General features: G+C 41.7%; 1 protein-coding gene across 1 annotated transcript in view; it reads right to left on the bottom strand.

The window, feature by feature from the left end:
• The window catches only part of KCNH5 (potassium voltage-gated channel subfamily H member 5), a 148,657-nt gene that overhangs the window by 27,759 nt on the left and 107,564 nt on the right, over positions 1-13,334 (bottom strand). The window contains exon 9 of the mRNA XM_005520053.2: positions 9,810-10,062. Coding sequence (XP_005520110.1) covers positions 9,810-10,062 — 253 coding nt within the window. The remainder of the gene's footprint in view (positions 1-9,809; positions 10,063-13,334) is intronic.

Below are 13,334 nucleotides of genomic sequence, written 5' to 3'. Positions count from 1 at the left end.
CAGCTGATTGAGGATTTGGGACTAGCTGTAGTCCAGTGCCACAGACAGAAGAGCTCCATGCACTGGCAGTGCTCTGACTTAGCCCAGATTTCTTTCCTCTGAAAGGAGTCCACATGCCCCACACCTGTGCTAGACACTCAAGCAGGAGAAGAGGATGGACACCAGATTGAAAATCACACTTCTGACCCAACCAGAACCCCAGCATGGGTGCAGATTGGAGATCTGCTTTCAGGTGTGGAACTTCTGGCTGCTGTGAGAAGAGGCAACAGAAAACACATTGAAACATTCCAAAGCTGCCTCTTGCTGCCTGGCCATGGGCTGGGCAAGGACCACGGTGGGTGGTTTGTTGCTGACACCTCAAATCCTGAAGCAGAAACAGGGGTACAAAGGGTATTTTTTTGTTTCAGACCCCCAGAGACTTCCCAGCTCTGTATTTTAGCAGTTATTAAAATGGAACTCAAATCAGTCAGTCAGTGGCTATTGATTTCAGGCACCTCGAGCAGCCCCTTGGTGAAGGTTAGGGATGTTATAATTTTGGCATAAAAAAAGTAATGAATTTTTGTATTTTTTCTTTTAAGAACTTTTAACATTTTGCTCCACTCTATTGTGGAAACACAGACCAGAGGGGTAATCTATCCAACCTTATTACTTTTAGGGGTCAGAGGCCCTATTTCTCTATTTCCATTTTTGCTTTTGGTATTGTATCCAGTAAAACATATCTAACATTTCTCATGCAACATGAAATAAAATGTGCAAGTCCTTATCTGCCCTTCTCTGTTTTTATTTTCTAGCAAATGTCTCTATAATGGAATCATCTCTTAGAAAGGTTATAACTACATCCCATTGAGCAGCTTTTGATTCTACATATTTTTATGTAATTAAAATTAACTATAATACATAACACAGCTGGTATAATTTATAAAACAAGGTGCTTTAAAATGTTTTCCTTAATACAGAGCATTTTCTAGTAACATTGTAATTTACCCAATGTACTGTTTCAAAATTACCTTTTGCAGTTAATTATCCTTGTCTCTACTTAGAGTTCAAACCCCAGTTTACAGACATACTCAACACAGTTACATAATTTATAGAAAACAGTCCATTTCTGAAATGCAGAAAATTGCTTAATGGATTTGCTCTCTGAGGTGGACACAGGACAGAGCTGGGTCGTGCTTTCAGTGCAGAGTGCAGTTAAAAGACAGTGGTTCTACCACTAAAATGTGAGCAAACCACTTGTTCTCTTTTCAAATTTAAGCTAATATGTAGTTAATTTAACCAAGAGGTTGAAAGCAGTGGGTGCTTACCCCAAAACTCAGGACAAATTGTGCGTTACAGAATCTGTACACAAATGGTGGATAAAAGAAACCAATATTCATAAGCCTGGGAAGATCTTGTAGTCTTCAGTGTGGCAGGGAACTGCACTGGTTGGGACTTAAAGGCTGGGATATGATGAACTGAACTTATTCTCTCTTCCATGAGCCATCACTCACTGCATTTGAAGGGTGAAACTCTAAACTCCTCTTACATTGTGGTTTATACTCCTCAGAAAGTACAAAATCCTGGAAGCCTTTAAGGGATGTTGAATTTGACATTTCCCACACACACTTCTGAGCTTGTCTGCTGCTTATAAATGTGATAAGGAATGTACAGAATGAAAACAAAACCTCCCAGATTCTCCACAACAACGTGTCTTTTTTCATAAATACAGAGATTAATGTACTATACTTTATCCCTATTAACTGTAGTTCACTGTGCAGAGAGAGGTAATTATTCACTCAGGACAAGATCAGATGCTTGGAAAAAATTCTTTACTCAGGGGGTGGTGAGGCACTGAACAGGATGCTTGGAGAAGCTGTGGGTGCCCCATCCCTGAAATGCCCAGGGCCAGGCTGGATGGAGCTTTGAGCAACCCGGTCTAGTGGAAGGTGTCTTAACCCATTCTATGATTCTGAGGTTCATTTCACATATTGCAATTAAATAAAAACAAAACTTTCAGTGTTGCAAAACAGGAAATTTAACTGGCTAGGTCTGACACAGCTACCCAGAGACACATACAAGTATTTTTCACTTGCAGGGGATGTTCAGAGCTCCAGGGAAAGTGCTGCTGGGGCTGAGCTGGGAATGCAAAGGTGCTGATGCAGCCTGCATAATTTCCAAAGCTTCTCTCTGGAGATTTATTGAGGCCACAGTACATTCTCTCCCAAATCTGCCCTGTCCTGAGTCCTGAGCACCTCCTGAATGGGAGGGAAACCCTCTGGGAAACCCTCCTGCTCCTGCTCACAATGCCCAGAGCATTGCTGGAAGAAGGAATGCTGTAAATAAGAGTGGGAACTGCTTGCACAGATTTTACACATCACAGAATCATAAAATCCTTTGGGTTGGAAAAGACCTCTAAGACCATCAAGTCCAGCTATTAACCCAGCAATGCCAGCTCCACACTAAAACAACCCCTAAATGCCACATCTATAGAATTATGGAATCATTGGGTTGGAAAGGACCACCAAGATCATAAAAATTCAGATTTTGCAACTGAAAGGAGCATGGACAAGAAGAGGACATGTGAAGGGTGTTGGTGGCAGTCATAATTTTTGCTGAAATAGCTGAACTGCTATAATTCTAAATACTATGTATGCATGCCTGTACATAAAATACACATGCATATTCATGCATATTCACATAATATATCTTTAGGGCCAATCACATGGAATGCAGCTGTATAACAGGTCAGGATACTTCTATGCACGGTTCTATCTTCTATATTCTGATAACCTTGACTAACAGTTTTGGGGGGACAGATGTTCTCTGCAGCCTTACACCATGGACTGACCTGCCAGTCAGGAGTGCATGCCTGGACCTTTCAGGCAGAAAATTTCCTAAGGGTTTTATGGAACCCCCCAGGAGCTTGCTGACAGAATGAAAAAGTGTTTAAACTCAGAAACACTCTTTTTAAACAGCATTTCAGAACCCACATGTGTATTCCTGTAAAGACAAAATTTATCCTCCTTCAGATAGGGACAGAAACTAAGCTAATAAATGTCCTAGCAGACATAAGAGCTTGATGGATTCTTTGGAAGAAAGTTTAGGCAGGCAGTTAAAGAATAAATTCTCGGTGTGAAATGGCACTGAGTAAAAACACATAAAGGGGACTAAGACTTCTTAAGGAGGTGTTTTTCTGCGCAGTCTTAGCTAATAGATCAGCTACCCTTTAACCATTTTAAAACATCTCCAAAGCCTCATCAGTCACTCTAGCATGAGCCAGACATGATGAATGATGTTGGCTTTCCATCAGGATGCACTCAAATCTGAGGTTGCTTATGAAAAGCAAAGGCTGATGTTGTCTGAGGATCAGTAAAACTGTATCACAGAGAGAAAATGTTCGCCCAATCAGCTCAAGTGCCAAATACCACAAAGTGATGACAGCATGCACACAAGTGGAGGTCATAATTACATATATCGGTGTCTATATTCATACAAATTCATATTTCTATGTATCTGCAGTGGAAGTTCCTGCTGCAGGACAGATGTGTCCCAAACTGATGTAGAAACCCAATGAGCAGGGAGTGAATTAGCTCCTGTCACCCAGAGCAGCTCTGTGATGGGCCAGTTCTGCACCTCCTCACCATGGCACACTGGGACTGGTTGCACAGGTTTACAAAATGATGCAATATATTCATGGAATAAAATCCATCTGTGGCTACTAAACACAAAATATTTCCCTCTGGGTGAAATACAGTCCAGTGGAGGGCTGGAAACATTCTGGGGAAGCATCAGAGTTTTTTTACTTCACCTTCCTACTTTCTCCTGCACATCTGCTATTGACCGCTTTTGGAGACAGGCTGCTGGGCTGGTTGGGTTTCTGGGTGTCCCGGTTTGAGACAGATTTGGGAGGAAACAAATTTGGGAAAAATAGGGGATACTGGACCATAAGGTCACCCCAAGACATTTGGCTTAGCTGAAACAGCTGTTTCTGCCTAAAGAGGGTAAAATCCATCGGGTGCACTTCCCATCTGGGACATCACTGCAAGCACAACCAAGATGGGCAGAGATGATACTAAACTGGGAAAGAGGTCTTCTTGTCCCTGCCAATGTTTAATCCTCAACTTCAGTCTTTTTCTGGGGCATCCAGAAGGGCCAGAACTTCCATATCAAAGCTGATCACTGAGCAGCTTATAAATCCACCTGGATGGGACTGCATGTGAAAGGGCAGAACGACAGGAGAAAACAGCATTTCCAGCCTCTGAAGCATTGTCAAAACAGTCAGTAAAGCAGCAATGACAAGAGACTGTGCCAAAACCCAGGTCCATTCTGGCAAAGGTACTTTGCATTATTTAACACCTTCCTCCATCTGCACCTGGAAACACAAAGGAATTGATCTTTCTTACAGCATTCAGGACTGCTGCAAGCAGGGCCCAAAGTCCAGAAATATTTCTCTCCTTATCTCTCTCATTTTTAGTGCAAGTATCATACTGCCTCACGTCCTTCTAGAAGCCCCAGCTCCTGGAGAAAGTTTTTTTCCATTTTGATTTTATACTGAAATAGCCTTCTATCCTTCCTGACTTAGGAAATAAACCTGAAAGCATGACCATTCCTAACACCTTGAAAACTCATAGGGCAAATCAGATTGCTTCAAAATGTTGTTCTGATTTAAAAGAACTGTACCACACAATTTTAAAATAATATTCTTATTCTTGTGCTGGCAAGATTTTCGAGTTTTGGCACTGAAGCATGCAGGTCTAATTCAAAAACATATCAATTCAGAGAAAGGAATCTTTCTGACTCTGGAGGCTGTGAATCAAATCTGTAACACAGTAGCTGGCACTAAATTAAGATTGATGTTTCTTATCATAATTAACCATCATGCAGAGACACAAAAATATATTAAATTTACAAAATAATATGAAAAATTCAGCTTTGTCAGTAAGAACTAATGACACTTTTGAACAAGCATCAGTAGGACTATATCTTACAACGGTACTGCAGATGTCAACCCAGACCTGCAAGATCTGACTGATTCCAAGGCACTTAAGAAGAACTGCACAGTGCAGACCAGAAAATCACACTCATTTTCAGACCAGTAACCCTTCAAGTATTTTGCAAAATATTTTCAGATTCAGCACTTAAAACCAGCCTAAAGTCCATTAATTATTTCAGTTCTGCTAGCTGAAAAAAACCCAACCCTTTCCTCTATGAATCATTTTCCTCTTAGTTAATTTAGAGCTTTAACTCATTGGAACACAGGGGACTTTTCCTATAGATGAAATAGGACACAGCCTGCTCTATAAATTGCTATGAGGTGCATGCTGCTAACCTGGGGAAATGTTCACAATTAGTCTGCCTTGGTTGACTTCACATGGAAAACAACACAAAAGTTCAGTATAAATTAACAAGAGCTAATTTGACACAGGGGCCAATTCTGCCACCTTCATTCCACTTGAGAAGAAACCCAAGCTGCAACCAACCAAATTAAAATCAGGGAATTAGCCACTAATACTGTGAGATGGAACTGGACTGACAGGTTTTCATGTCACAAAATGCATCATGTGCACCATCACTCTTGTCCTGCACAAAACACGTGCCCAGCTGCCCTGGCATGGAAATTCAAAGTGCTGATGCATGGATGCCAAATATCATCTTGCAAATGCCCATGGGTGACAGCTATGGAGCTCCTAGGGCTCCTGCTCATCCAGATGGGAGCTGCTACTTGCTCTTCCTCTAAAGAACTTTTCTCTGTGTGATTTGGTGGGAGACTCAACCTTTTGACCTCCAAACACAAGTAGCATTAAGAGCAGAAAAAGACTCAACCCTATTTTCATCCACCATACCAAACTCAAGAAGACACTTGCTTTACTCCTCTGATCCTGCATCATATGCCCTTCCCAGATAAAAAAATTTGGAAACAATTAATAAATCAGACCTTTAATAAGGTCTGGTTTGTCTAATAACAATCAACAACAGGTTACTCTGGAATTATATGCAGAACATGCTGAGAATTAACATGTAATACATAAAGGCAAATAACTGAATACTCTGGGATCAGGACCCTAAGTGTGGCTGAAACATGAACTATTAAATTTATATTCATTATGACTTGACTGTCATAATGAGTTCACTGAGCAACAACCCCCACCAGGATTTCACTGCTCAATATATTTTTATCGCTGTGCAGCTTGAGCAATATTTTTGATCAATTCCTACAATCAACGTCTGAACGCAGTGGGCCATTATTTTTCTGCTGAAAAAAACCCAACTTCTTTAAATCTTGTTAATCAATATGCCCAGCTTTAGTTACTGCACAGCTCACACAGCCAGCTGTGTCGATAGCAGGAGCCGGAAAGCAAATTTCAGAGCCTCTTAGTTGGCCCTGCCACCAATGTGTAACTCCTCATCAGGAGCAAATTCAGGTTAATTGCAGCAGGGTGAATTATGAGGTGCCCTCTGGTAGCTGATGCCTCTTTTCATTAGCCTGGGGACTCCAAACCCCTGGTCCTCCCTGAGATGCTCTGCTGGTAACACATCCTGTGCAGAGCAGTGGCAGTTAAATTGTTTACTCCTGCTTGAGACGGTGGAAAATTACCGACGTGCCTTCTCAGGGTCACCTCGCTTGCTGGGAAAGTTTGGATAATTAGAGACAAGACTGTTTGCCCTTCTCCATTCTCCTGGCAGCTGCAGATGAGTTGTGTTCAGATGTCTGTGTCTCCTTCTCCCCAGCGTAGCAGCACCCCAGCTCTGCACGTGGAGTGCTCCCTGCTCTCCAGCCAGGACCTGCAAAGGGTGGGACACTGCCCTCCAGAAGAGGAGGTAACTAATGAAGGGAACATAATGGGGCACCTGGATATCTCCATTAATGAGTCCTAAAAACTGCGGTTTGGAGTCATTCTCTTACTGTTAGTGTTTCTGTAATGCTGATTACTGCAGCGGCTGGGCGTTTCATTACCCAAAAATGAGAACAAAATCAAACTGGGGAGAACAAAATGTCACAGTGCTGCAAGTTGCCCTGTCAATCACCAAGCTCCGCCTGATTTCAAGCACAGGAAACACCAAAGCTGGCACTGTTGAGGCAGGAAAAACGCTGCTGAATGAAAGGATGGTTGTTCCATGAAGGTGGAAAAAAAGAAAAGCACCTGGATGGGATGCCAAGTCTCCTGAGAACGCTGTTTCTGCAGGCAGGGAGGATGGATGTGCCAACTCACCGTGGCTGTGAGGCAAGGAAACATGATATGGGAAGGTGGACAAAGGGAGATTGTGGAGTGATTCATGCCAGGACCTGAGAGAGAATGAAGCCCTGCACTTTGGATGGAAGCATGAATGTCAGAGACAGGACTTGATGGTTCTTAACCTGTTTTAATGCCCCTACCTGACTTGCTTTTCTAGTATATTCCACATTTAAAAATACACCACATTTGCAGGTGAGCATGCTTGAAAAAAAACCAAAACACCCCTTCTCCCTCTCTCCTTCTTTAAGCAAGCCAAATACACTTTTGTATTAAACATATAAATGTTTAAATGTATTTTGTAAAAATACATAAAATATTAAATGTATTTTGTATTTTGTATTTGTATTATTTCCTCTGCAAGGAGCAGAGGCTGCAGACAGCATGTCCTGTTCATCCTGCCCTCATAGAGGAAATTAATGAGGACAAGTTTCCAAAGGATACTTATTGCTTTTCCTCTGCTCTAGGTCAATGCTGGGGGTGGAGGAGATGGACAGACTGGCAGCACAATCCTGCAAGTTGACTTTCCCTGGGAAAACCACTGTGGCAGCAGATTCTTGGAGCGTTCAAAGCAGGTACTGAGGTTTTCCCATTAGTCAGTTTTTTTAAACCTGGTCTCCCCCTTAGGCAGATTCACGTTCCTTGTGCTTGAACTTCTCAAAGCAGAGCAGATCAATAAAAATTATGTTTTTCATTGTCTGATCTGCAGTTGCTGTTTCAGGTGCCACAGCTGCCACTAGAAATGTCTTTGCAGCTACATCTGGGAGAGATTTTCTTCCACAAGCGAATTTTTAGGACACAATATCCCATAATTACTCAGTTCACTATTCTGCTAAATAATCTGTCAGAGCATGAAAAAACTCTTCGGTGTGTTCAAGGGCTAGAGGAAGCTAGTTTATCTTGCTTTAAGTTACATTTAAGTTACATTTACACGTTCTGCCAATCCCTGTAGTACATAATGAACACGGCTCTGAGTCATGGAAGAATTGAAGACACTTTTGGTAATTAAAGGTAATTCATTTAACCAGATATGGTTAAAAGTCTCTCTGGTCAAATGGGGATTAACACAGATACTAAATTTAATACACCTGAAAGGCAGAAACAAAAAGTTCTTACTGTCATGTCATTCCAAACACACAGTATTGATTAATAAATGCAAACAAGTATCATTTTGCATGTAATGTATTTAGTGATAGCTCTCAGTTCAGTAAATTACATGTTTATTGGTTTCATTGTAAAAAAACATGTATTTGTTTAAATACTGCTACTTCCTCTTAAGCCTTTTGGTTTTTTTTTTAAATAATTGTAAGCAAATATAAGATATCATCACTGAGATTAATTATAAAAATGAAATGGTCCAGTGAGCTGGAATACAAGGAATAATTTCCCATGGAAATTGTTGATTTAGGAGCTTTCATTGTAGTGACTCCATGTCTGAACATGCAAACAGATTCATTATTACATTAAACCTATTTCAAAACCTTAGTGTTCCCTGGAATACAGAAAGGTGCAGCAGGTATTTCCAAAGAGCATGGATGTGTGTTTTCCTGATCTCATACTCCAGCTGGGAGAATCCAAGTGATACCTGTTCCCTGGGGCATGCAGCCCCATCTTCACACTGCCCAGTCCCACCCCAGTCCCAGGCACACACACATTTTTAGGGAAACATTTCAGGAGCCCTCGGGAACCATCCTTAGAGAGAAGAAGCAGCACAGAGCTTCAGTGGGGTCTGACAGCTGCCCTAGGACCAGGAATCCACTGGATCTGCCCTCAGGGAGTGAAAGCTCCAGCTTAAGAGAAGACAAATATTCATCAGGATATGAGTTCTACAATAACTGGGTTTATTTTAAACAGGCAAGGCAGGCTCTGGGTAGTTTTTCTGCAGAGCCACCAGTTTTTCCTCCACATTGTTCTGCCTCTGAGGAGGATTCCTGCCTCCACACAGGTGCTGACCACTCAGTCCCACCACATACCACACCTTTCCCAATCCCATACAAGCTAACAAGGGTCTGCACTGGGCTCTTTCCCAAAACCAGACAGCACAGTGGAGTGACAAGGTGATTTACCTAAATTACTCGGATTTCTGACTGTGGTTTGACACATGGTGTAACTCCATCCCTTTGCAAAATCAGATCAGACTCTTTATTTTCTGTAAAGCCAGCTCACTACAAGCAAAAATTTTGCCTCCTTGCAGAGACTGTTTTCAGGTGTTATTCTGGGCTAGAACACAGACAAATGAAAATCCCAGTGCGAAGGTTAATGCAGAAATCCTCCTGAGGGAGTAACATAAAACAATGTGCATTTCCGCCAGCAGGCCGTTTAAAAGATGTCATGCACACAGATGCCATTCTCTTCTGCTCAGAGACACTGTAGCTGTGACCAGTGAGCCATACTGGGCAGAAGGAGCACTCCCAATGGCACAGAAGATGAAGGATTTGCTTCTAGAGAAGGATCTCTGGTGACACAGCATCTCCATCTTATGACAGCTGCTGGCCTCCCGCAGTCCCAGCTGATGTTAGGCAAGACTCGTTAATATTCAAACCTCAGCAGAAGGAAAACACACACAAACCACACACACCCCAGCAGAGAGCACAGTACCTAAAATTGCCACCACCTCGTCGTCCTGGATGACTTCCAAGGATCCTGAGACTACAAAGCAGAGAGCATCAACGCTTTCCCCAGCGTGGTAGATGAGGTCCCCCGGGGCACAATGGATGGTCTGGAACTCCACGGCCAGGGCTCGCAGGCAGCCGTCGCTGGCCAGCCGGAAGGCAGGGTGCTCGTTGAAAACTTTCCGGTTCAGGTGCACGCAGATGTCTGCTCTCATGTCCTTTGGGCAGATGGAGAGGACCTGGATAAATGAAAAGATGGGAAAGCAATCAGCTGGGGATGTGACACCAAGGCCACCGGTGTATGAAATAACCGGATGGATGGGTCTGAAGATGTGCCTGGTGAGGGGGGATCTTGAAATCCACCTACCCATCCATCCATCCATCCATCCATCCAACCATCCATCCATCCATCATCCATCCATCCATCCATCCATCATCCATCCATCCATCATCCATCCATCCATCCATCCATCATCCATCCATCCATCCATCCATCATCCATCCATCAATCATCCATCCATCCATCCATCCATCCATCCATCCATCATCCATCCATCATCCATCATCCATCCATCCATCCATCATCCATCCATCCATCCATCCATCCATCATCCATCCATCCATCATCCATCATCCATCCATCCATCCATCCATCATCCATCCATCCATCCATCCATCATCCATCCATCCATCCATCATCCATCCATCCATCCATCCATCCATCCATCCATCCATCCATCCATCCATCCATCCATCCATCCATCATCCATCCATCCATCCATCCATCCATCCATCCATCCATCCATCATCCATCCATCCATCATCCATCCATCATCCATCCATCCATCATCCATCCATCCATCCATCCATCATCCATCCATCCATCCATCCATCCATCCATCCATCTATCCATCATCCATCCATCATCCATCCATCCAGTTTCTGGTGGGATTTTTATCCTGATTTGGGGTAGTCTTTTTCTACCCATCTACTTCTTTCACTTTGGAAGGGTGATGTGGAAGACAGGACTGTTCCACTGCACTCTGCTCACTCCTAACAGTTTTCACACTCATTTTCCAGAATTGCTGGTGGAAAGGCTCTGTCCTGTCTGTGGGTGTCCCTCCAGACCTGGTGCCCAGACTATCTGCCTGCTGCTGTGCTCATTCCCGGCAGGAGCACAGAACAGGCATGCAGAGATGAAGGAGCTCCAGGACATGCAAAGACAGACCATCCTCAACAGAAAAACACCACGTTTTGTACACACTCAGAAAACCCAGCTTTCAGAAGTCTTGATGTAGGTGACCACTTACCAACACGTCCAAACACACCCAGCGCTCAGTTTCAGTGAGATATACAAGGAATTACCTGCCCAGGAGGGTTTACAGACTAGAAAATCTAAAGAGATTGGAGGAAAAACTGGAAGTGTAATGAAACCTCATGAAACGTAAAGGTGAGTGAAGAACTGTCCATTATGAAGACATGTTCATTGTAGATCAATTAAATAAGACCTTCAACTAGTTTCTTACCTTAAATAGCTTTCCCTATTGAAACAGTAACACAAATACACCTGAAGAAAGAAAGAAAATGAAAACCTGTGGGTCTTGTTGGGTTTGTAAACTGTTTAATATGTGTTTAATATTTGCACACTCTCCTAAACACACTAACTTCCTCATAGTCCCAAAATGCAAAGCAGCTAATTGCACTGAGAAACATATAAAGCCTTTTAATGTTTTTCTAGGATAAATGATAGAAAAGAGCATGAGACTAAGAGCACCCTGGAAGTCTCATATCAAGAAGAGTGTAGATCAATATTACTGATTAATTTCTCATCATATGGAATTACTCTGGCAGCTAGCTCTGCAGACAGAGCAGGAGACAGGGACACTGGGTTAATGAGCTGACTATCATGGAATAATAGCAGAGGGAGACTCTGGTAACCCTGACTAAGCTTTGAGGCAAATGGTCAAGTTAATGAACTCAAGCCACAATTTTAATTTATGTTTAATGCAGGAGAGGTGTAAAACAAATTACTGCAAAGCATTCCTAAAGCTCCTAAAGTATAGAGTGTGAAAAGAATAAATAACTTCTACTTTAATAATAATATTTATTCTTTTTCTTATTTAGATAGATCAAAGTTCCTTTGGGATCAAAGACATAGCGAATGTAGAAAGGTGAAATAGAAGTTATTTTCCCATTCTCTGTATTATGACAGTGTGGGGTGAGAAGGGGCTAGTGTACCCATCTGCACCAACCTCTTCTACTCCAAATGTTCCCATCAATCCCATAATACCTGGTGAAATTATAGCCCAGAAGTTCTTGACTTAATGTTTTCAAATGCTACAGCGTATTTGTTCCAATGGACAGCTACTCTCTCTTTTAAAACATGTGTTGTTTCTGAACTGATTTATGATCTTGTTGAGATAAAAGACCTGCAATAATCATAAATCTCTTCCACATGTAAGTGTTCACAGAATATGACCAGGACACCTCTCAATCTTGAAAAAATAAGAGAAATAGAAGATGTTTTTTCTGCCTAACACCACAAAGCACAGGCTCTCATTGGAAACTTCCCCCTGCATGAGGTTTTCTCACTTAAAACCAACTTCCCAGAGCTACTAGATAATTACATTCTATTTTAACAACTTTAACTCAGAGTAAGTCAATTTGGGTTAACGATATTTTTCTGTAACAAAATGTTGTACAGAAAACATTTAAATCCCCTGCATAAGTACATTTTATCATAAAAAATAGTAATAAACACATTTGACAAGGCATATTCTCTGTAAGCCATCATTTGCATTAGTAATAGTATCTTGTGTGAGTCACTGTAGACTATATTCTGTATCACATTTCCATAACTTAGTAGGGGCAAATGTCAATTTTACAAACATCTATTTACCTGAGTCATTCCATTTACCAGCAGAAATACAGGCACACCTTAGTTTCTCATTTAAAAAAAAAATTACTTTCGAGAGTGATTGTTTCACCTCGGCCTTACTTGACAAACAGAAAGTTTGTCTTCATTACAATAAAACAGAAACATGCCATCTTTCTTCATCTCAATACTAACTTAAGCAGAAAAATTCTCCTTTCTTTCCTACCATGATTGATGATTTTTAACATTTTTATCTACTCTTGGGCCTGAATCATGGTTATAAGTTTTTTATCTCCCTTTAATACTTTCAGAAATTTAAGTGCTTTTGACTTAACAAGGCCACGAGCTAGGAATTCTCAAGCATTGCTCTTAAGAAAAATGTCTGTGATCATACATGACTGATTACCAAATTTTAGCTTTTGAGCTTCCAAACTGCAGAAAAAAATTGGTTAAACTGTTGCAGAGGTTGTTCCTGTAAGATTCTGAGATGTTCCAGGACCCTTTGTTTGGAATGTAAAATATTTGCATCTCTGGAGAATAAAAGCCACTTGGATGCAAAGCAGCATACCACATCCTCACAAACATGGGCTTAAATACAGACTATTAAAATTGAACACTCAAAAAATTACTCTTTTT

This window comes from Pseudopodoces humilis, chromosome 7, assembly GCF_049639895.1.
Source record: "Pseudopodoces humilis isolate 2021_Gansu_Grassland_sample_001 chromosome 7, ASM4963989v1, whole genome shotgun sequence".
Lineage (NCBI taxonomy): Eukaryota > Metazoa > Chordata > Aves > Passeriformes > Paridae > Pseudopodoces > Pseudopodoces humilis.
This window is presented reverse-complemented; position numbering and strand designations above follow the sequence as displayed.